The sequence below is a fragment of the Alexandromys fortis genome, unplaced genomic scaffold, assembly GCF_014885135.2.
Source record: "Alexandromys fortis isolate MF-2015 unplaced genomic scaffold, M_Fortis_MF-2015_v1.1 scaffold_133, whole genome shotgun sequence".
In the NCBI taxonomy this organism is placed as follows: Eukaryota; Metazoa; Chordata; class Mammalia; order Rodentia; family Cricetidae; genus Alexandromys; species Alexandromys fortis.
In genome coordinates, this window is record NW_026068030.1 from 2,999,324 (window position 1) to 3,024,930 (window position 25,607).

The 25,607-nt window shown below is 37.2% G+C and overlaps 1 protein-coding gene across 1 annotated transcript in view; it reads left to right on the plus strand.

Annotated features, from left to right (window-relative positions):
- Window positions 1–385: 385 nt before the first annotated feature.
- Window positions 386–25,607, plus strand: part of Cntnap2 (contactin associated protein 2) — a 1,600,222-nt gene continuing 1,575,000 nt past the window's right edge. The window contains exon 1 of the mRNA XM_050164469.1: window positions 386–591. Coding sequence (XP_050020426.1) covers window positions 386–591 — 206 coding nt within the window. The remainder of the gene's footprint in view (window positions 592–25,607) is intronic.

Genomic DNA, 25,607 nt, shown 5'->3' on the forward strand with positions numbered 1-25,607 from the left:
GCTCAAGGAGCAATCAGGGTTCCCTGCCCTGTGGGAAGTCCAAGGACCACCCACCTCCATCCAGGTCTAGTAAGGTGAGCATCCAAACTGCCTAGGCTCCCACAAAACCAATAGGTGCAGTAGGATCAAAAACCCATTGCCATTGTTCTTGAGGAACTGATACATCTGACCCGGAATCTAAAATACCATCAAACCCTTTTCTCTCTATAGTTATTTTAAGTTGGAGCCATTCATTTAACTGTGTAACCCAAAAAGAGGAATTACCACAACCTCCTGTTGGACAGATGTCATAAATATAAGCTCCTCTTGATAGTCTGCATCTACTATTCCAGGATGTATTTGGATCCTATTTAAAAGGGTACTGCTTCTGCCTAATAAAAGTCCCATGGTACCTGGTGGTAAGGACCCATATACTCCTGTAGGGAGTGCTCGCACTCCCGTTTGTGGAGTTAAGACTGCTCTGGCAGAGGCACAGAGGTCCAATCCTGAGCTCCCTGGTGTGGCTCTGACAAGGTCTGCAATTCGAAAGAATTTCTCTGCGGAAAGAACTGGACATGGCCTCTGCTGGGGTACCGTCTCTGCGATCCCGCAGTAATTGCTTCATACACTGAGGTTTTGGGGCCCTGGAGCAGAGCCTTCTGTCAATTTCCCTGCTGTGGATTAATCGCACGTGGCAGAGGTTTCCCATCTATATATGTTTTAGGGAAACAATCTTTAGCCCAATGTGCTCCCCTTCTGCATCTAGGGCACATGCCAGGTTTCCTCCTTCCATTCATTATCAGCTGTGAGCATTCCTTTCGAGAATGACCAGGAGTTCCGCAATTAAAACAATTACAGCCTCCGGCCCTCTCTCCCAGTCCTCTTATGTTTCTCCGAGGTTGAATAGCTGCTGCTATAACCTGGCCTTGAGTGAAATTCCCATCTATATCTCTGCATATCCTGATAGATTCATTTAAATTCTTTGTTTTGTGAGGGCGTAATGCTTCCTTACAATATCTATTGGAAATTTCAAATACGTTGTTTTATCATAGGCATGGCTGTTTTCTCATCTCCAAACAATCTACCTGCTACTTGTTAACAGTCTATCTACATAATCTTGGAATGGTTCAGATGGTCCTTGTAGAACTTTTGATAATTGATCCCCAGCTGCTTTGTTAGGCAGGGCCTTCCACGCTTTAGTGGCAGCTGCAGCTATTTGGGCGAATACTCCTGGATCATAAAGAATTTGTTGCTGCAAATAGCCCCCGTTAACATATCTAAATTATGTTGAGCTTGACCCGCTAGAGCATTTAACTGGGCCGTTTGCTTACAATTTTCCTGATATTCCCCTTGCCATAGGAGATAATCTCCCCCAGATAAGACAGCACAACATAATTGCTGCCAATCACTTGGTGTTAAATTCATAGCAGAGAAAGATTCTACCATGGCCAACGTGAAGGGTGCTTGAGCCCCATATACAGCTACAGCTTCCTTTAATTGTTTTATTTCTTTAAATTTTATTGCAAAATGTTGGTGAATTATTTGCCCTGGGTTATTGGTGTCTGGCACCTCCATCACAACCATACCATGTGTACAGGACGAAAACAAACTCCCTTGTTTTGTTCAGTGCCAGAGCCTCTACTCAAATAAGACCACCAGCCTTCTTTATTATAAGCCGGTGGGGCCGAGGGAGTTGGATATGAATCTTTTTTACTCTACGTTTTTTTTTTCAGCTTTCTAAAGAGATTTTTAAATTCCTTACGTATAATCTCCTCTTCTTCTGATGAATCCTCCTCACTATCCTCCACTAGTTCTAAATCATCAAACTCTTCCCTATTGTCTGACTCTTTTCTGAATCAAGAAAAGATACTTTCCATCTTTACTCCTCAATATGTCTCCGTTGGCCAGGAATGACGCTGTCTGCTTACCTCTCTTGCAGACCAAGGGCAGTTTCTCAGCGTTCCCTTTTCTGATATCTCTGTGGGGACCTACAATTGCCGCGCACCACGGCCCGTCTGCACTCTATACACTAGATCTCATTTCGCAAGCTCCGCGCAAGGGGCTAAATTGAGAACACAGACGCAGAGACAGACCGACAGGCAGACATTCTAACCCTTCTAACACAGGTACCAAAAGCCCCTCTTTATTAAAACCATGTAGACTTAAATACACTGCAGTCAATGGTCAACAGGTGATAATCCCAGCCTCTGATCCTCTAACTAGGCACAGCTTCTAGCAACTTATATTAGAAGGTTCTAGGAGGGAAAAGCATCTGAAGGCCAGGACTCATTAATCCCAACAGGAAGTAGAAAAAGACAAAATCACCCGAGAAAATTCATTTGTCTTGTTGAATTTCTTATTATTAAATTTACAGTGTACTAAATGGAAGAACCAACTTATGAATGAATATGTAGACTGAAGAAAAATTTGCCATTATAACTGCTTTCAGGAAGCTCACTACTAGTTCCAGGACAGACGTTTCATAACATCCCAGGATAAGAAGTGTGAAGAACCACAATATAAAGGGAGGCGTTAAGTCCTTGATTCTGATCCTTCATTCTTTTCCAGAAACATGAGCCTACATTCCCATGATCAAAACTACAACAAATAAACTCTCCACCTCCATGGTGTTCTGCATATTTATAGGGAATAAAAGCTGGATCCATGTGACTATGGAAAAGTGCGATTTCTTGGATGAGAAGGGTAGGAGGTGGGCTTTCTGGTCCTTGCTTCACTCAGAAGCATAGTGAATGCAACACCTAAAGTTATGCTAACCCACATGCCGTGTAACTGACCTTTTTACACCTAACTATTCAATGTTTATGTTGTATTAAAAAACTTTATTATCTTTAATAATACTTAAGTATTATTATTGTGCATGTGTGTCTGTGTGAATAAGATGTATGAGTATGGACATACTAGTGTCAAACACACACGTAGAGTTCAGAGGACAACTTTTGGAAGCATTTTTTGTTCTACTGTTATGGCCAAGAATTAACTTAGTTAAGTAGGCTTGCTTGTCAAGTGCCATTAGTCGCCAAGCTATCAAATAATCAGTATTATGGACTTAACCCATTTCAGATTTTTGGAACTACATTCACCTCATCTACTCATTGTACCTATGTATTTGCATGTTTGTTTCCAATTCACACATATTTTGCACACTCATATAAGTGGGGCTTCTGGATTGTTTTAAATTGATGGAATAGCTTAATAAAATGATCATTTTCTCCTCTGAGCTTTCTCAGATATGTTTTCTCTAAAGATTTTGACAGAAATTTCACAGTAAGCTATGGGAAGCTACACATGCCACGACTATTGGTAACAAATGAATTCCAATATAAAAGCCCCCAGTGGAAAGGTTTCACACATTAAACTTACATTACTGATTTATAAGCTTTTCTTCCCAACTTACAAATGCTTTGTCAAACCTTAGTAAGCCTCCCTTGTTCTTCCTGTTCTTATAAAGTAAAATAACAGATTCTTTAAAAACCTGGGTTAGAGAGATGGCTCAGCATTTGGGAGCATGTGTAAGTACTCAGAGATGACCCATTATTGTTTTCAAGCATCTATACTGTCCAAAGCACCTGCCACTCCACCTTCAGGGAATCTATCACCCTTTTCTGGTTTAGGCAGTCAAATTCATAAACACATAAACATAGACTTATATGTGCATGTACTTTCAATATACATACATAGATATAAACACATATGTTGTCTAAGTAAAACTTGAAAAGAAGAAAGGAAAAGAATGTACTATAACAGCTGATATGTTTGAGAAGAAAGTTAAAATATTTTTAGTGTTCACCATTTTATTCATATGCCATAACATTTTTAAATGTGTGTGTGCATGATTGTGAGTATGATATTAACTTATTTATAGCAATTATTGTACATATTTATTTATAGCAGGTTCTTCAGAGGGCTCATAAAGGAACCAATATATAATTACTTGAAAAATTAATATCAATAATTAGTATGATCTATAGAGATGTAATTTATATATAAAGTATGGATTAATGCATCATATAGAATGGAATGTATACCACCTATAGTATTATAACATATATGAATAGTTATGTATTATATTTAAAATAAAAAATCAAGAGTGCCATTTCATTCCCAAAAAATATCTTTAAAGTTCTCTTATTTTGGGCACATCCTCTAAATTTTCTGACAGGCATGGCAGTGTAGTTTCTGACCAAAGCCACTCCTATATGCACATTAAATGCACGTGTCTGAGCAGGTGCTAGTCTCTTATGGAGTCCTGAGTCACCGATATGCAGCCTGATTGTGACAATCATGTGCAGGTGGACACAGTCTCCTGTGAACTGCAGTTAGAGCTTCAGAAAGGCATAAGTCAAGCTGGGAGGGAGAGAGGGAGAGTGCTAGTGACTAGGAAGAAAGAACAAAATCAAAGTGAATTCAGGCCAGCTTGCCCCAGGACAAACCTGCCTGAGAGTCTTGGAGGGCACTGGAGATAAACGATGTGCAATTATTCTTCAGCTGGAAAGGCTCTGAGGCAGGGCAGAGTATCAGTGGCCTCAGGAGGACAGGGACTCTCTGACATATGTCTACATCTTATCAGAGGCCTGGCTGAGGGCACGGTCTGCAGGTCAATAAAGGAATGGATAACAAGAAGAGCCACATCTTGGCAGCTGCTGCTGACAGGGAGCTGGGGAAGCCTGTGTGGCTGCAGTTTCCCTGGCCAAAATTAGTTCCCTGCCTATTTGCACAGCTCTTAAAGGGACATGTTCTAAACACAATATTGTAAAATTATTTCCTATTTGCCTATTTCTTACTTGTTAGTGTACAATTAACATAAATGGCAATTACTGAATCTCAAAATAAATATAGACAGAAATATGCAGACAAAACCATGCTAATTTCTACCACTATAACACCATCAATGATCAAACAATGAAAACTGTTGAGCACAGTTTTTGGAATGGGATTGACCATGGGGAATGTGGAAAGATGGCACGACTGACTTGGGACTAAGTTGAGCATAGAATCACAGGGCTTCAACTCAGATTTGGCCCATTTAGATCCCAACTGCTATAGGCAATGTTTTCCTCTATAATATATGCATGTCTCTATATCTGCTAATTTGACTTAGAATGTTTTCTTCTTATTGTTCTTTACCAATCAGCATCTATATTACCCTGATCCTTATGTGAGAAGCAGAAGGTGCCATGATCAAGGGCAGAGGACATAGGTTTCCAAAGGTGCCCAGCAAGTAATGAAGTTAATACATCGAGGTGTGCTCATTGTTCCTGCGCATGACTTACTGGAGAAAGAACCTCCCCCATCTAGTACCTGAACCTGAGCCAGAAAATGTCCATGGGAGACCTGGAAGAGAAATCTCTGACATCATCCATGGACGTCAGACCCTGATACCACAGGGTGGTAGGCAGTTACCCGTTTTCCTCCTCAAGAACATAGAGGCAGTTTAAATACAGTGCTTTATTTTAAAATGTAGATGTGTGGATCCAAAACAAATGATCTTCAAGTGCTGCTTTGCAAAATGTTTAATGTCCCCACCTCAAATTCCCAATATGCGAATGATGGAGACACACACACACACGCAATTTGTTTTGAGGGAAAACAAATTGTTTATATCCTTGTAAGGAAGTAGCTCTTCTCTTCATACCTACATTCAAAAGAAATTTCTAGAAGAAAATTTTAAATCAGGAAATATTTAGAATCAGGAAAACATAAACAACATTGTTTCTTTGACTGATTTTTTGTCAGTCAATTTTTTTAAATTCAAAAGTATTATTTTATGAAAAAACGTATGAAGGTCATAAATTTAGATGATATAAATTTAGATGATATAAATTTCTAATGTAGAAAGAAAACTGGGAAATTTTGGAAACAATGGAAAATTAATTTGCAACTGTTTTCTTCAATGTGTGATGCATATTTATGACCTACAGAAGAAAAACTAAATCATATTTTGGACCTTGAAGACCTGATGTAGCAAAATGCTAATTTGCTTTGAAGCTTCTTGGTGCGTCTAATTTAATTTCTATGAAGCACATTAATGTGAAATGATAAAATAATTGTTAAAATGGAAATAGAAAAAAAAAAGAATGAACCAAATCAACAGAGAGGGAAGAGTGGCTGATGACTGTCTTTCACAAGATAAGTTCCAATTTAATCAAATTAAACCTATTATTTGCTGACAGATTAAAGGATATGTTGTCTTTGCTTTCTGACAGAGGGGGGACAGAGAAAAAGAGCAAAGAAAAGTAAAAGCTAGACTGTCAGACAAATAAATGTAAGAATAAATTGATTCTGGACATAGAAACAGAGCACTTAGACACACCTTGATTCTTAGTCTAGATTCTCTAAAGAAATAGAACTGGATAAGAGAAATATAGGGATGGAACAATTCCCTATATATTGAAAGGGAATTTATTAGAATGGCGTATAGGCTGTAGTCCAGCTAATCCTACAATGTCTGCCTATGAAGAGAAGGATTTTTTTTTATTTTATTACTTTAAAAAAATACCAATCCAAATTCCCACTCCCTCTCTTCTCCCATTCCCCTCTCATCCCCTCCATAGACCCTCCTACCCCACCCCACCCCACCCCCTCCAATCCTAAAAGAGAGCAACGCACCCCACCCTGTGGAAAGTCCAAGGCCCTCCTGGCTACATCTAGGTTGAGCAAAGTATACATTCAAAGAGAGTAGGATCCCAAGAAGCTAGTATATGTAGCAGAGACAAATCCCAGTGTCACTATCAGTGGAGAATTCAGTAACTATTCAGCCTGTGAGGATGGATGTCCCACTTGTCTTTCATATACGCTGGGATCCTGAAGAAGTGGCCTTTAATACCGGTGAAAGTATGTATTTGCCAGTGAGGGTGAGAACCAGTAGGCAAACAAAGCAGGTTTCCTTCTTCCACATCTGTTATTTAGGCCAAAGTATGAAAGAGTCAATCAGACTGAAGGTGTGTCTTCTTCCCACCTCCAAGACCCAGAATAGAAGTGAATCTTCCTTCTAAATAGATTTCGTTAAGAAAAAAATCCATATGTAATCAAGTTGACAATGAGAAATATATCTTGTTCAGGGAATGTTCTACAGTTTTGGTGACCTAATTTTGTCTTGAGAGAGGTTTATATTAAGCCAATATGCATATTGATTAAATTCCATTGTCATGAAATCATGAAAAAGTTTAGCAGAAGCATAGCCCATCTTGTTCATCGGTGACAGCCCTTGTTAAAATGGTAATGAACAACAAAACGTATGCTATTTTTTGACACTGTATCCTTATTTTATTTTAAATATTTCTTTTATTTTGAGATTATAATATAGTTGCATCATTTCCCCCTTTTACTTTTTTCCTCCGCTTTCCTTTCTCCTGTCCATAGCCTCTCATATTATTTCCCCCTTGTTCTATTTCAAATCTGTGGCCTCGGCCTTTGATTAATTGTTGTTATATGCATATATGTGCATACTTGTACATATAAAGTATAGTTTCTAAAAGGCAAAAAAAAAAGAAATTAAAAAGAAGAAATAGGGGCTGGAGAGATGGCTCAGAGGTTAAGAGCACCGGCTGCTCTTCCAGAGGTCCTGAGTTCAGTTCCCGGCAGCCACATGGTGGCTCAACAGTCCAGATAATTTGTTCTTGAGAGGACCCAACTTTGGTTCTGAGCATCCACATGGTAGCTCACAATCATCAAACCACAGCTCCAATTGCAGAGCATCTGACCTCTGTCAGGAATTGGCACATCGAAGGTTCACATACATTTATGCAGTTCAAACACTAAGACACATAGAATCAATAAATGAATATTTTTATGTGCATCTTCCGGGGTACCCCTTTAACAAAGGGATCTGAAATATTCACTTTTGTACCTGTAGGCCTTATATATAATACATGAATGGCTCCAGGAAAAGAGAAACCGTAGGAGGGAAGGAAGGACCACTGAGGTCCTGTAACCTGTGAGTGATAAAATCTGAGAGATCACATTTCTTGGCTCTGCCTAGCACACTTTTCATTACTGTGCTTGCTTGAGCTGTTTTTTCCCACTGTCTGATGATATGAATTAGAGTCTGAGAACAGCTCTTTGTATATTTTAAAGAGATAAATCCCTCTCCACGTTTGGCAGAAGCCAGGCTTAGTTAGTAAAGCCGAGGCCCAGGGGAACTCTTCTTCTCACCCATGTGGCCTTTAATGTTCCTTGCTCATGCGTGGAGACAGAACTCTAATGACAATAATGGACACGATGTCCTTGCACATAAACATTTGGCTCTTCACAGCAGGAGATGTCTTGTCAGTGCAGGGGACAAAATAATGGTGTAAAGATTTACTGTCAGAGAGCTGAGCCAGGCTCAGCAGGATGGCAGCGCAGAGCAGATAGATGGCCTGGCACGCAAGGGTCACCTGTGTTTATTCTGATGAATGTGTGTGACTTCCCTGGTCCTCATCATTACAGTGAGTTGTGTGGGTTTTATAGCACTTGTAAGTCGCTACTGGATACATCATTGTACAGAGACACAAGTAGGATAATACCTAAGGTTTCCAGAAATAAATAATATGCTATTCATGTAAGTGATTTGCTGCTTGATAAAAGGACATGAATATTAAGAATTGAGAACAAAATGAATTATATTATATATACATGGAACTACAAAAAAAGAGGATTTTGGAAGTTAATCTTTGAAACTCTTCTCAATGGAATTTCATACAGACTTTTGGTTACATGGTTTAATATGTCTATTGTTGATTTTTGAAGGGCAATTTGCTTGACTGAAATTCTTGTGATGGGTATAATGACTTTGTTTATAATAGGAAGGAGATTTATGGCATTTTGTATATAAGTAAGTGTTTCTCTTACAAGTTATTTAATTTTTTTTTTGAGACAGGGTCTTACTATATAGCACAGTCTAGCCAGAGAGAAGCTCTGTAGGGCAGTGACAAGGCTGCTGCAAACTTACAGAGATTTACCTACCTGCCTCTATCTTCCAAGCCCTGGAACACTTTGAATCCTAAAGACACTTGCTGTAGCATTATATAACTGCTTGGAACTGGATGAAAACCCAAAGTGAATTTATGGATGATCACTGTCATTGCTTTTTCCTTATATGTGCCGTGTGTGTGTGTGTGTGTGTGTGTGTGTGTGTGTGTGTGTTCATATGAGTTATGATTCTTGTGAGTTTAAGTGTCTGATAAGGACAAAAGAAAGAGATCACTGGAACAGGTGGTCAAATGCATTTTGATATGGGTTCTCGGGATAGAGTTTCAGGACTTTGAAAGAGCAGAAAGTACTCTTAACCTCTGAGCTTTCTCTCCAGCACTGGAATACCATGTTTTATGTATGCAGTCAGAGTCTTGAAAATCATTCCTAATGAAAATAAATCCCAGAGGCTAGGAAATGACTCAGTGGATAAAACTGATTATTGTTCAAACAGAGAGACCAGAGTTCAAACAAATCCCCAGCACGTAGGCAAAAGCCTGTTGAGTAAGGCAGCCCGAGCCCATCCACAATTCACAGGAAGCAGAGACTCAAGGCATCTTTAGAGTAGGGTTCCTAGTTAGACTAGCTGAATCATAAACTCTGGGTTCAAACCAAAGATTCGACTTCAATATACAAAGGAGACAGGGACTGAGGAAGATATTCAGTGTCACCCACGGGTCTCCACACACATGTGCACACATTTATGCGAAGCTGAACACACATGTGCATCTGCTCAGGCAAACTAGCATCAAACACACTCACTCACACACACACACACACACACACACACACACACACACACACTGGCATACACATTAGAAGTAAATCCAATTTATCTTATGTTTGATCTCTGGAAATACAAATGACAATGAAAATCTGTAATTGAGAACATTAGCCTTTATTGATCATTCTGTGTAGTATATTATTAAAATAATTCCCACACAAATGATGCCAGAAATACAATAGGTACACAACACCAGCAGGTATGAGAACATCCACTAATACTTGATTTTCTTTTATGTTTTAAATCATTTTAAAGATATTTATGGAAAACATTTCATGAAATTGTCTCTAATTATAAAGTATAGTCCCGATAAGAGCAGTAGTCTGTGATTTACTCTGTGATTAAATAAAATAAAATAAAATGTGAGGATGGCTTTATTGTAACGGTTCTTTCCTGTCTTTTGCAGGATCTCTCTAAAAATAGGAGGAAATGTGATATGTTTTGTTTGGGTGGTGTCCACTGAAGCTTAGCAAGGTCAGGCTTCTGTATGGTCTATTATCAGACATAATTTCTCAAAAGCAGATGGCAAACAGGCAGAGTTAGAAATTGGTAATTTAGTATCCTGCTCTAAAGACAAACCGCTGAATAAAATCACAACCCCGTTAAACACCAAAACAACCTTCAATCATTCTGCTCTATTCTGCATGTCTCAGCTGTTAAGGTCTTTGGCTGAAGTCCAAATTACATCTCTGATTGTCCTTCTTGTTCTGTCTACGGAGATCATTGCATGCACACAAAATACACAGAAATACACACAGACAGAGACACACATAAGCACAGAGACACACATGTTCAGAGGCACACACAGACACATGAAGATACATAAATAGAGACATACACAGACACAGAAACACACACGGTGACAGCAGAACACACACACTCACAGAGACACACATGCTCAGACACACACACAGACACATACAGATACATAGACACAGACATCAACAGGCACAAACACAAACACACACAGGCAGGCAGACAGAGAGATAAAGAGACAGACAGACAGACACAATTTAATATCTTAAATGGTTTTACATGGAAAATGAACTCAGTAATACTGTCTTCCATTCTCATTCTTATTCATTTTATCTTAAAAGCCACAGGATTATGAAAAGAAGAAATAACTAAATGTTAATTCTTGAAACAATCCATTTAAGTCTAAAACTGCACAGTGTTCACAACTGTCACTGACACATGTCAAATTCTGGAAACAAAACAGAAGTAATTTACTTTCACATGTCACTGAGTAATCTCTTTTGCACAGCCAGTGAGAGCTTTTGTATTTTCTCAAGTTGTGTGATTATTGGCTTCCTGGGTTAAGGACTCCAGGAGCATGATGGGTGTCCCACCGTAAGGAAAGTAGAGCAAGGATAGTCCTGGAATATGTTCTCTGATTTTGACTTCTAACTGCAATGAAATCTGTCATTCAATCTCCTATGCATCTCTTGAGTGCAGGAATTGGAAGGTTGTTTGTGTAAATCACAAACAATAAATATAAAACAGCAAATGAACAAATTAGGAATTTGAAATTCTGGGCTAATCTGAAGTGTGGGTGCTTAAAGAGAATTTGAGAATGAGTTTTACTTAAAGTATGACTTCTACAGAAAAATAAATGTAATCAGTGGTCTTATTCAGAGAGTGTTCAGATAATGGAAATGTTAGTTTTAGTTTATTCCAGTGACCAAAAAGCACCATTGCTTATTTCTGTATGTGACATTTAGAGGGTCACTGACATAGCAAGGGGAGGTAAGGGAGGTAGGAGAATGGTGAGGATGAAGAAGGAGGAGAAGGAGAATGAGGAGGAGGAGGGGAAGAGGAAAGGGAAGAAGAAGAAGAAGAAGAAGAAGAAGAAGAAGAAGAAGAAGAAGAAGAAGAAGAAGAAGAAGAAGAAGAAGAAGAAGAAGAAGAAGAAGAAGAGGAAGAGGAAGAGGAAGAGGAAGAGGAAGAGGAAGAGGAAGAGGAAGAGGAAGAGGAAGAGGAAGAACAACAACAAGAAGAAAAGAACAATAAGAAAAAGAACAAGAACAAGAGTTCTGAGTTACCATGGAAAAGAAAACTAGAAGCAGAGAGATGATTGTTGCCATGGCTAATCTAGTAATGACATAGCTGTGCCTACAGAGAACTATACTATCCATGGGAGATGGAACGGGTAATTATTTTCAGATTTGGTCAAGGAAACAAAAGCATCTCAAGGCAACAGCCAGAGATTTAATGACGGAAAAAGGTGACAGGTGACATTAATGGATAATGGGAAGCAATTCTCTAACCCTGCATTCCATAAACACTGTGCTCCTGTGAGAAGGAGCTTTGCATGTGCAAAGAGTGGGGATAGCAATGGATGCTAGCGCCTATACCTGTGTGTGTGTGTGTGTGCGTGTGCGTGTGTGTGTGTGTGTGTGTGTGTGTGTTTAGTATAATGTTGGAATTCAAGGTGGGAGCACACACATGCCTGGAAGATGCTCTAACCCTGCTATACATTCTAGCCCACTTGTGACCTTTAACATGGCTGCTTGGAGAAAACTAGTGTTTTGAGTTTTATCTCCAAACATGACAAACCTAGTTGGCAAAGGGATCATGAACATATTAGTTCTATAATTCCATCTAGGAAAGTGTCCAGGGAACATTAAAGGAGGGTATGCAAAGCTTAGCTATCATCTGGTACTAATAAGATGAAGAGTTGCTATGGCAACAGAGACGGACATAACAAATGTAGAAAAACCAATGTAGAAGACTAAGGAAGGCTTCATATCTTGTAAGTGGACAAATGCTTGTCCTGCAAGCACCAAATATGATGAGCAGAGGTAGGATTCCTAGAACTCATGTAAATGCTGGTTGGGACTGGCAACCAGCTCACAATTTCAGTGCTTGGAGAGCAGAGACAGGGAATCACACAGGAAGACTCCTGAGATCATCCCTGGGATTCGACACATGTGAACATACTCTTGCACACATATGTGCACATATACACACTGTACACATTAAAAGAATAGGAATTTGGGGAGGGGGTCCTTGTTCAGATATCTACTGTGCTGGCAAAGAGATGGATGTACTTGAGTCCTTTACACTATCTAGCTAAATTTCAGAAAGTTAATCTTTAAAGCAATGATGTATGTTTCTTCCAAACTGATGTTAGGAACTTAACAAAATCATGTATAATTCAGTCTTTGTAAATGACAGCTGCATATTCCATTTGGTTTTTAGATGTCTCCAAATGTTAGAAACATTTTCTTTATTATAAACTAATTTAACTCAGTAGAAGTAAGCACAATAATCCTCACTGGTACTGAAGCAGGAGGCTTTATAAAGTAAAGGTACTTTCTGTTTCTGTTTGACAAAGGGAAGCTTTGTAACCTCCCTTCATCATTGATTTCATAGGTCAAGTTGCATCCTTCCAACTTTGCTCATGTCTTCTGGTTCTTGTCTGCTCACTGTCTTGAGAAATTCAAGCTGGAAATGTGAAGTCATTGTTCTTCAGTGGTTCTAACACAGAGATGCAGACGGGAAATGGGGAAGAAGGGTTGGAACAACAACAACAACAACAACAAAAAAAAACCTATTTTCATTCCTGAATGTAGCGACCGTGCATTTCTGATATGATGATGGATAGTCACACAGTACAGGGTTTGCTCCTCAGGGACACTGAGCTGTCATTACATTCTCAGTTCAAAAGAGCTCTCAGGAAGGTTTATCCAAAAAAGAAGCTGCAGTCTTGGTTATCTATCTTTCTGGAACCGTGCATTCAGTTTCATATAAACTTAGCTTTTTGTTACCCCTGAACTAAAGCACTGATTAGCCAATTTTAAACATATAGACCCAGAGCCTTCCTTGTTTTCCTTTCTGTTCTGTTTCTTTAAATCAAACAACTTCTCCAGCTTTTATGGTTATTTTGTTGTAATTTCATTTGTGGGCTTTGGGATTATGCTATGTGATCATCCTGGCTTTCAACAAGCTTCCTTCCTCAGCCTACCACATATAGGGATTACAGTATATACCTCCAGCCCAAGCCATATTATGTATTCAAACTTTTTCTTTCTATATTGTCAGTCAATGCTTCATTGATTCTTGGCACTTGTCTGATGAACTTTAATGTTTAGCCCTATGAATGTCTCTTCGTTTTCTCTTCACAGGAATATCATAAGATACTGGTGTTCATACTTACCTAATTATTCTATTTTGGGGGATGTGGACCTAAAGACAGGATTTTGCTGTAGTTTTAGAGCCTGTCCTGGAACTAACTCTTGTAGACTAGACTAACCTTGAATTCATAGAGATCTGCCTGCTTCTGCCTCCCGAGTGCTGGGATTAAAGGCGTTCACCACCACTGCCCGGCTTACCCAATTATTCTTAAATTGGCACAATGGTTTTAATTGTCACAGATTGTTTGTGTGTTAATGTTAATCTCAGTCCCCTGAAAGTCATATATTTCTGCCATAGTATATTTGTAATTTTGTATAATTGCAAATTAATTACTAATTTACAAATTGTAAATTAGTATAATTGTAACATTGAATAATTTTTCATCTCTTTTCCCAATTTATCTCTTTTCTCATGAAGCATGTAATTTTCATGTTTGTTTTGTTTGTTTTTAAATGAAGTTTCATAGTTATAGAGTTGTGTAAGTTCATTTTGTGTGTGTTTTATCACTGATTGGTTATACTGTGGTTTGGCAAATATTTTACCTAGTCTGCATTTTTATTGTGTGAATAGTACTTTCTAAGAAGAATCAATTTTAATTTTCATTTGTTAATGATTTTGTTTAGTTGTTCTCATCTTTATGATATATATATATATATATATGAAATTTGTACTTAAGTCCATGTCACTAACAATTTCTCCCAGCTCTTTTGAGAAGTGTTACAATTTGTTGTGGGACAATACTTTTCCTGGGAAGACACAAGATATTTATGCACCCAAGATACGGATCCCACAACAGACAAAAGTAGAGAGGCCACCAAAGTCTAAACTTGGTGAGCCATAAGTTTTATTGACATTACTTACAGGAGTAAGGATAAGGGGTTATTTTTAGTGATTGAAATGACTCAAGGATGCTGCATCACAAAATCCCACCTCAGCATAGCTGAAAGCTCACAAATTTATGAACGTGAAGCACACTGCCCAGCCTGCAGGCAACTCAACATGGTAGAAAGTGTCCTTTCTAGGTACCTCAGTTGGCCTGAACCTCTTCAAAGCAGTTTGGATGGTTTCTGCCTTTTTGGGGTAGCTGGTCTGCTCCCAGAGTCTTCTTTGCAGATTGGCTTACCTGAGAGTGACCCTCATCCATATTTCTTGTTTACCTTGCTGGGGAGGTGTCTACTGAATCTGGTCAGTTTCAGGGACTTCCTGAAGCTTCTTAAATTGTTTCCATTCATGTTTAAGAAACTTTCCAAAGGATAGAATGTTTTAATCTCCAAGCAAAGTGTTACACAATACTATTATGAGCCTATAATCTATCCTGAGTTTATTGAAGATTTTTACATTTTATTTCATTTTTGTTTATCTATATTCAATTGTCTATAAGTATTTGTTTAAAATATTTCCTGTTTTCTTTGACTTGTCTTCATTTCTCTCTAAAAAGAATCAGTTTCTTATAGAATTTCTGCATGTAGATCCTCTCACTTATCTGTATTTACATCATTTCTTTTTTTTTCTTGGTTTTTCAAAACAGGGTTTCTCTGTGTAACAGTCCTAAGTATCCTGAAACTACCTCTTGTAGAACAGGCTGGCCTCTAACTCACAGATATCTGCCTGCCTCTGCCTTCTGAATGCTAGATTAAAGGTATACACCATCACTGCCCAGCATATGATTTCTTAAATACGAAATTTTCTTTATGGCTTTATAAGTGAACAAAGGAAATTACAAAAGGATAGAAACTAGAAACCTGTAGACTTCATGGCTTCTCCTCCTGGGATGTGTTTGTTCATCTAAAGTATTTTGCATTTCTTTATACATTTCACAACAGACCTGCAATTCTATCAGGGAAACTGGGCTGGGTGAGTTTGATAATAATGTTAATCTGGAGTTATCTCGAAAAATAATTATGATTCTTTCAATTTTAAGTCTCCTGATCAGTAAACATGCTATATGGCTGTTAAAATGTATCTGCAATGTTTATACTTATAAGCATGTGTGCTTAGGCATAAATTTCCATACATACTTTTTGCACACTTTTTTGTTGTAGTTATTGAATGCGATTTTAAAGGTGTTTTTTATTTTTACATCTTTAGTATTGACAGTTTGAATCTTGTTTCTCTTCAGGTAGCCAGGAGTTGATCACAGTTTCTAACAGTTTCAAAGAACCAGCTTCTCACCAGGATTTTAAAATCAGTTCTTAAATTTTGTTTTGTTAAAAATTGATTGATTCCCCTAGAGAGCTCGTCTATCCATTGTAGTTTAGAAATCCCTGAGAGTACATACTTACTATTTCAGTCTTAAAATTTGTTTAAATGTTTGCTTGTTTGTTTTTTTACTGAAAATATGGCCTGTCACTGTGAACGATTCCTAGGTATAGACAAGATTTTATTTTTTTTTATTGAGTAATCTCCAAATACTTTATAATTTTAAATGTTATATTTTTATTTATTTTAAGTTCATTAGCCAAGATTGTCCTGAAACTCACATGTAACTGAAGTTAAACTTGAAATTCTGAACCTTCTGCTGACACCTAACAAGTGTGGCATTATGGACATGTGCATTCATGTTCAGGTTATGTGAGCGACAGGATACAAACCCAGAGCCTGACACACTGAGGCAAGAATTGGGCAACAGAACTATATCTTGAAATATAAAAGTGAATTCTTGAAAGATGCTTTTCAAATGAAAATTATGTTACTATAGCACAAAACCTTAGATTTCTTTAGAGGCAAACTGAAGAGCAGTAAGAATGCTCTCAGCATTCCATGCAGCCATTAGCCTATTCAAATCGCTCTGTCATTTAGGTTTTGCAGGAGCTATTTTGAAACTGATCTCAAAAGAATGCTATTAAATTCTGGACTTCTTAATCCATTTTTGCAACATTTCCCATACAGAAAGTATTAAGTGATTTTCTTAACTATTTCCTTAAATATAAATATGCTACATCAAGTATATGCAAAAGCCAAATTTATAGATTTCTCTTTGTTTGGGATTTCATTTTGTGTATTTTAAAGGATATAATGCCATCTTTAGTGAAGAGACATTCATAATATATTTCATTTCCGTAAATGTTGTTTGGGAAGAAGCTATAGCTAGCACATAAACTCTCTCAGAGCAGGAGTGCTACAGAACAAACATCAAGCATGCAGTTATTAAAGGGTGTAAAGGGTGATATAACACTCAGTGTCTCCCTCCAACTTAAGACAGGGCTACTAAAAAGAGTTCCAGAACCTCTTTTTTATATTCAACACCTTTTATTTATACTTTTCCTTTAACGTTAAACTTTAATACCCCTAAAAGACTTTTCTCCTGCAATTTTGTAGTTGTTTTCTAATTTAACTACTTTGAACTTTTTTTTCTTCCTTCCTTCCTTCCTTCCTTCCTTCCTTCCTTCCTTCCTTCCTTCCTTTCTTTCTTTCTTTCTTTCTTTCTTTCTTTCTTTCTTTCTTTCTTAAAGATTTCTGTCTCTTCCCCACCGCCGGCTCCCCTTTCCCACCCACTCCCCCAGTCAAGTCCCCCTCCCTCGTCAGCCCAAAGAGCAATCAGGGTTCCCTGCCCTGTGGGAAGTCCAAGGACCACCCACCTCCATCCAGGTCTAGTAAGGTGAGCATCCAAACTGCCTAGGCTCCCACGAAACCAAAAGGTACAGTAGGATCAAAAACCCATTGCCATTGTTCTTGGGGTCTCAGTAGACCTTATTGTCTGCTATGTTCAGCGAGACCTGTTTTAACCCAGGCTTTTTCAGACCCAGGCCAGCTGGCCTTGGTGAGTTTGGACAATTCAGACGGCAAAGAGATGTGGATATGGCTTTTAAGTAGTTCTTCCTTTCAAAGCTCTTGTAGCACAAATCCTGATATCACCTGAAGGCTATGTACTCACGTTTTGTTACTTAACATCATCACACCTTTTAATGGGCTTTAGAAAAGAGAAGTTATAAAAGCCCTCTGCCTTTGTCCTCTGATTCTTCACTGTGTGCACTTGTTCCATATCGCATTGTTTTAATTGAAGGTAAGTGCTCCACCAGCATGCCATATTCCATCAGCTGTGTCTTTATTTAATTTTTTAAATTGATTTATTTATTAAAAATTTTTACCTCCTACGCTCCTCCCATTTCTCTCCTCCTCCCGCTACCCCTCCCTCTCCAGTCCAAAGAGAAGTCAGGGTGCCCACACGAAGAATCAGACACTAATTGGCCAAAACCTTCTTTCTGACCAACTAGAAGCAGCAAGACTTTATTACAGGTCATTGCTGAAAACACAGGGAGACTAACTATGTGCTTCTTAGTAGGCTTTGCTCAAATTTTAAGTTACAGGACTATATAAATCCCCAATTTTGAGCATCACTTTGAGAAGCAGCCCCCGGTGGGAGGAACTGGCAAGCTAAGTGTCAGTTTTTGTGGTCTTTCTTATGAGGTCCTTCTTATACTCACAACATCTTACTTCACTTGCTACAGGATCTGTCAGAAGCATATCCAGAGATATTTCTAGCACTGAAGCCCAGTAGACAAAGCAGACCTCTCACTTCTAGATGTGTGAAGTCTAGCAGAGAAAGTGTCTAAATCTTCTGACCTACTTCCAGGCATCTAGAGAATTTCCTGGGTGTAGAGACACGTGGTGATGTAGCAAAAAAACCTACTCTGCCTTAAAGAATAATAAAAAATAATCAGAGTCTGCTCTACAAATTTGGGATGGGAATATAAGTACCTGTCTTAAGGAGAGTAAGATGGATAGATCACTGTCTTCTTAGGATATATTCTCAATTTTTAAATTATTAAGGGAAAGTCCAGATATCCATCATGATCCCACCACTCTTGATTATTCAAGAACCAAGAACAGCCGCAGGTGTATACCATTAACAGGGCAGCCTGCCTTTTCTGAGTAAGAAAAGGTTGGAACAGCATGGATCTTTTCAGGGTGGTACAAGTGTCTGTCTATCCCTAGCTTTTGATAGTGGGTCATGCCTTTCAGAGGAGCAGCTTCAATCAGAAGATGGGCTTTAGGAGAAGCACCCACATTCCTTTCTAACTCAATCTCATTTAGATGCTCTTTTTCCTTGTTCTTAAAGAGCAGAGCCACCGACTGACTCACAGATCACATCACCAATTCCTATCATTCCTACCTACCTTGAATGTTTGAGCAAAACATGAAAAATTATATAAATAAATAAACAAATCAATAAATAACATATTTCCCAAGATCTTCTTGCCATAGATCTCATTGGGATTAAGTTGATTTTATTTTAACACTTAAAAGAAATTGGATTGCTCTCTCCTTTATCTAAATTGCAAGCACATTTGTCAACCTCTTAACTAAAGACAACTTTCAGCAATAAGGAATGTTTTACACAATCCCTAAAATATGTCAAGATGAAGGTACCAAGACTTGGGAGAAAAAAAAAAAAGAGAAGAGACTGAGAACTTTTAATCAGGAACTTAACAATCACGTTACTCTAAAACTGACTCTGCATGTGTCGAGTCCCAAGCTGTGCTTTTCAATTCCCCCTCTCTCATATTAAAACTAAAATTATTAAGTTCCACTGCTGTTTCCATAAGGCTTCCATCTTTGGAGTTATGCTGGGAGTTCAGATCATGATAAGAACAAAGTTTCCATAAGTTTTCAAACAACCTGAACCTTAATGCCTCCACTGAGAAGGTTGGATTTAATAACTGAGAATTCATTTAACTTTATGATAAATATGGAAAGTCATTAATGTAGAAAAACACCTAGAGTAACAATAACAATAAAACTAGCCATTCTTTGCAACTTAGTATTATAATTTCTCTCTATTTTAATAAGAATAAATTTTCTTTTTCATCATGTGACTATCTAGTTTCATCTACAGGTGGAGCCCACCCCAAATTCATTCGCCATTTCTGTTCACCTATCACCACCCTTAACTTCTCTTCACTGAAACAATCCTCATGACTTTACTTTTCTACATATATCAAACATTAATCTTTTAGGAAGTCTTAGTGTTGGAGTTGATTCTTCCAGGAATTTAGTACAGACTGTCTTTTCACATGTGAATAAGGCCAAAGGATCATATTTTTGTAAGAATAGATGATAAAAGGTCATAAGTCTCAAACTGAAAATTTCTAAGCATCTATCTACACCTGAGCCAATTTTGTGGCAAGGTGAAGTCAAATAATACGTATTGAAAATATGTATGTGTCATTAAGGACAGGAAGATAAACTCTTCAAATGGGAAAAAATGGGTAATCATTTTGACAAAGACTATGAGGTATGGAAAGACTTGTAACTTCTACTTTGGAAACTGTAGCATCAATAATATTTTCCGTTTTATGACTATACCCAAAATACGTTGAAAATTTCTAGGAAAGTCCAAAACATGGGTTTGGACTTTCCAAGTAAATACAAGTGCAACAATATTAAAAAGCTTTAAAAAGGTAAAATTACTAATCAATCACACTATTGACATATTGCTTTTGAACTTTATGAGCTTGTAGTTCTATTCTTGACAGGGGTTATTGCAGCCCCTTAATTGTTTGAGAATAATTAGCTAATATTGTTTCTCTACTTGTTTCTATACTGATAGGAGCAGTATTCTTAATGAACTTTTATTTTATTTTGCAATCTGAATGCATTAAGGGAGCAAATGTGATTTTCCACTTAAAAATTGCCATTATAGTTTGGTTACTGCCTATTGCTTAGTAATTTTTTCTTATCAAAATTCTTCTTGGTTGATTTAATTCTTATTTTTTTCATTAAATGCTGTAGATTCTAGGGAGTAATTTTTCTTCTGACATTAGTTCTCAGTTGTAGATTCATGCATAATCTCTTTGATATTCAAATGACCCTCATTGTTTTTTTTATACTTTTCTAACCTTCATTTTAGAATCCATTAATGCTTTTCATTGAATTCTTCTGGTTTGTATTATTTCCAATAATCCGTAAGTCATCTGTTCTGTTTTCAAAACCACTTGTCTGTTAATTTTTTCTCATTACCAAGCTCATTTCAGTTTTAACTAAAGTTCAATCATAATATATCAGGTATAATGGTAACATTAAAATACGTAAGAACACAATTCACAATCTATAGTAGTTATGCCTGAAATATAATAGAAGATTTGTTTCTTTTGTGAAATGGATAAATGTAATTTTAATATGAACAACTCCTCAATATAAACTGATTGTGGGTTGTAACAAAATCTGACAACTTAAGGTATACAAAAGGCATTTGGTATTGACTTACCTAAAAAAAAAATGTATCTTCAAAATCTCTTGCATACTATTTTTTGGGGAAAATATTCAGTAAATTCCAGGCTTTATTTGCATTTTCTCATTTTTGTTTTTGTTTCTTTTTATCGGTATTACTCTCTTTTGCCACCAGAAACCAATCTGGATTACTTTGTTGATCTCTAAAACGATGTTCTGGACTAAGTTATCATAAGAAATTAGATTAGGAGTGTCTGTATAGTGCTTAAATGTTTGGATGGTGTCATGAGGTGTCCAGGTCTGGTGAGGTAGCTTCTGCCATTGGATACCATGTCCCTGCTCATCCTTTTTACATATTCATTAGCACTTAATACCTTATTTATACCATGCAAGAACTGTTTCATGGCTGATCCATTCATCCCCAAGCCTCCAGTAAAGATGATCCAAAATACAGATCAAGTAAACAAATTACAGGGGAAAGTTAAATTTTCTCTACATTCAGATGATATGATGCTGTATGTATGAGATCTCAAAATTCAACCAGAAAACTTTTAGAAATGATTTACAGTTTTAATCAGGTGGCAGAATGCAGAAACAGTTTAAGAAAACAGTGGCAGCTTTTCAGGAATGATCCCATGGGTAGATGCACTGATCTAGGTCGTGGAGAGCTATGCAATGGGTGCTTAGTACAAAGTTGGAAATATTTTTGACACATAGCAAAAGAAAATGTTAAAGTTAGGTGGTGGTACTGCATATCTTTAATCCCAACACTCAGGAGGCAGTGGCTTGTGTGTCTCTGAGTTCCAGGCCATTCTGGTCTACAGAGCTAGTTCTAGGACAGCCAGTTCTACACAGAGAGCCTACCTCAGAAAAATGTATTGAAAAAAAAAAGAAAGAAAAAGTTAAGAAAGGTAAGAAAAAATATAAATTCTATTGAATGCTGATAAACTTCTGACCTTGATCTTCTTTAAATGAATTCCCATTTAAGAGGTCAATAGTCAAGTGTGTTAGTTACAATGCAAAACCTTGCTTCCCGTAGATCACTGAGGAACTTCTCTGTGTCACTAGTCTAACTGAATGATATTGTGCATAGTTTTGATGACGTAAATTTTACATTATTTCTTAAAATATGTAGAACAGATGGCAAATATGTAAATACACATAAAAATTTAGTAGGCACAGTGACATATGCTAATTGTTAAACATTCTTTAGAAATTTCCAGTACCCCATGCCTGAAAGTTAAGGCAAAAATGACTTGAAATTTTACATTCAGGGATATTGGCTTTAACTCTTCAATCATTCAAATTCTGAACTTCTTACCGGTAATGTTATGTCAGAGACATTCATGTAGAAATCACAGCAATCTGAAAGAAGTTTAGATCATATTTCCAGGCAGGAATATAGTTATAGAAAAATATAGGAACTGAAAACAGGGAGAAAAGTAGAATGTTTAGAGAAGAAAAGGATAAGGTGTGATTAGAGTGGTGAAAATGCTTAAAACCTTCAAATAGTGAGTGATACATCAGACACAAAAGAAGGTACATGGAAAAGAATTATTCAGTTCTTCTTTTAGTAAAATCCTAAAGAACAGCACCAAAAAATTTACTTAAATTTCAAGGTAAAAACAAGGAGAAAATAAGCAATTAACTCGTATGACTCATAACCCGTAAATCATATTCATATGATCAAAACCCAAGCCATGTTGCATTATGAGTGAATTCACGATGTTAGGAAGATGTATCAAGTCATTTTTTTTATCACTTTTGTGCATGTGGTACTGTTAAGAGGAGAGTTTTTAAACCACTGTAGTAATCCTGAGGTTTGTTCTCCTTAAGTGAGGTTGTCCCTTTGAAGAAACTGAAGCAAAACTAGGTTGGAAGAAATATTGAAGGTGAAAAAATTGGTGAAAAAAAATCAAGATTTCTTTTAAGTACAGAATTGCAAAGAATTTAGAAGAGAAGAGAATAGGAAAATCATTGAAGAAAAGAATTTTAATGTATGTTGTTCAAGTAGGAAAATGCAACTGACAGGAGATACATTTTCAAAATGAACACAACTGGTCTGCAGCATTCACAGGGCCTGGCTGTTGTCAAAGGTCTTTGCTCCTCCCCACCCCATCCTTCTCCCTCTTTCCTTCATCTGAATTTTTCTGTGCCAAGTTTAGCAAACTGATATACTTGTTTATATGAACTTACTATTTTGCCATTGATTTAAATATATATGAATTTGAATACACACAATCATGTGTTTATATATTTATTTTTGACGATGATGATATGAACACAGACTCTGACATTTCCAGAATTGTGTCAAAGAAGGATCAGGCCATTCCTTGTGTTTTAGTGTAAAAAAACAACCAGATAGCCTAGTATTTTGTTCAACAAATTTCCATTTTCTGATATTACTTCTGCACTAATGCCATGCAGGGAATGAAGAGAAACAAAGAAAGAAAAAAAAATCTTATCTACTTTGTTGATGCTCTGAACTTGGGCCTGTGAGTTAAACTGGCTTACCGTACCTTTAAGAAAGGGGGAGAGCTTTATTTCATTATTGTGAGCATGAGGGCTAAGGGAAGTAACAATTCCAACAATGCACTAGTCCAGGGCCTTTTGTTCTATGGTAAATAATCAGGCATGGAGAAGAGGCAAGACAAATTAAACAAGAGCAAATGACAGGGTAGTTCCATAAGTGACTAGGAAAGCCCATGGTAAAATGGCACTGTCGTGTGAGGTTGACTCTGTAATCTCTGTGTTCTCAAGTCACCTCAGTGAACGTGGCGTCTCCTTCCTTGTCTTCCAGAGGATAACTTCACAGATGGAATTTTTTAGGAAGGACATCTACGTCTACATTTTAATAAAAATAATTAGAGCAAAAAATGATTCTTGGGTTTGCTGTTTCATAATAGACCTCATCTTGAATTATTCCTTAGGCTAATGTGATGTGTTTAGATGTGGCTTCCTAGGATGTCCTTATCCTAAGACTTAGTCTAAGGACTAAAAATCACATATTAGCTTTCACCCTGTCCCTTTGGTTTGTTACTGTGCACAGCAAACACTTTGAGATTGTTAGTAAAGAACAGGAACTGTGAAGTGAATCAGTTTGGGGGAGATTGCTCTCATTGCAGACAATTTTTGTCATTTCTTTTCATGGTTGGCTGCCTATACTCACAATTGACCAAAGAAAATTAAGGTTTAGGGCTAATGATATCACAAATCCTATAAACATATATTTCGATATGGAAAAAACATATTCAACCTAGAGTTCAGAACTCAGGCTAGGGAAACGGACACCCTAAGTTCTCACTCTAGCAGATGGCTGGCTTTGTTAGCCTATCACGTCTCAGTCTCTTCACCTTAAATTATACCAAGGCTTCTTTTTTTTTTTTTTTTTTTTTTTGCTTATGAGTCCTACGTGCTTAGAACATCACAGATATGAGACACATACATGGTTGAAAAAGTGAAGGCAACTAGTAGCTTTCTTATGAAGAGAACTAGATTGCAAGAAATAATTAAATTGAGAGCTGAAATCAACAAAATAGAATCAAAGAAAACAATACAAAGAATCAATGAAACAAAGATTTGGTTCTTCAAGAGAATCAACAAAATAGACAAGCCTTTATCCAAACTAACCAAAAGGCAAAGAGAGAATATCAAAATTAACAAAATCAGAAATGAAAAGGGGGACATAACAGACAGGGAGGAAATCCAGAGAATCAGCAGGTCATATTTCAAAAACCTGTACTCCACAAAATTGGAAAACTTAAAGGAAATGGACAGCTTTCTGGATAAATATCACTTACCCAAATTAAATCAAGACCAGATAAGCGAATTAAACAGACCTATAACTGCTGAAGAAACAGAAACAGTCTTCAAAAGTCTCCCAATCAAAAAAAAAAAAAAAAAAGCCCAGGACCAGATGGTTTTGGCTCAGAATTCTACAAGACTTTCAAAGAAGAACTAATACCAATACTCCTCAAATTATTCCACACAATAGAAACAGATTGCATTGCATTTTAACTGCATTGATGCATATTGAGTAAGGGCATATGTGAGAGTAACTCACCACACATTTTCTTGGTACAAATCATTACACCATTGCCCTTTGCCAAATCCTTATATAAGTGAGTCATAAGAATGCCTGTTGTTGAAGACAGTCTTCTCTTAACCATGGGCAACCTTTGCTTGGACAGGGTAAGTGCTCAAACTTTAAGCTTTACCCAAGATATGGTTATTTGTGCTGGATATAGTTCAGGTATTTATCAGTGCAGATCGTGTGCTCAAACTTTGAATTTTATCTCCATCCAAATAATGCCCCTACTTGTTTCACTTTGCACTTAATCACTGGGAATATTTTCTTTTCACATTATTCTTTTGAACAACAAAATTGAACAACCCATGATACTTTCTACTTGTCTTAGAGAGCAGAAGCTCATGGTGAGCCTCACTGTTTATGCTACTTTAGTCAAAGCTGTTACATTGAAGCCTCCAGAATATATTGGCTCTTATGGTTATAAACTTACCGATTGGATTTCATACACTATAACTTTTCTGTAATATTGCCTATATT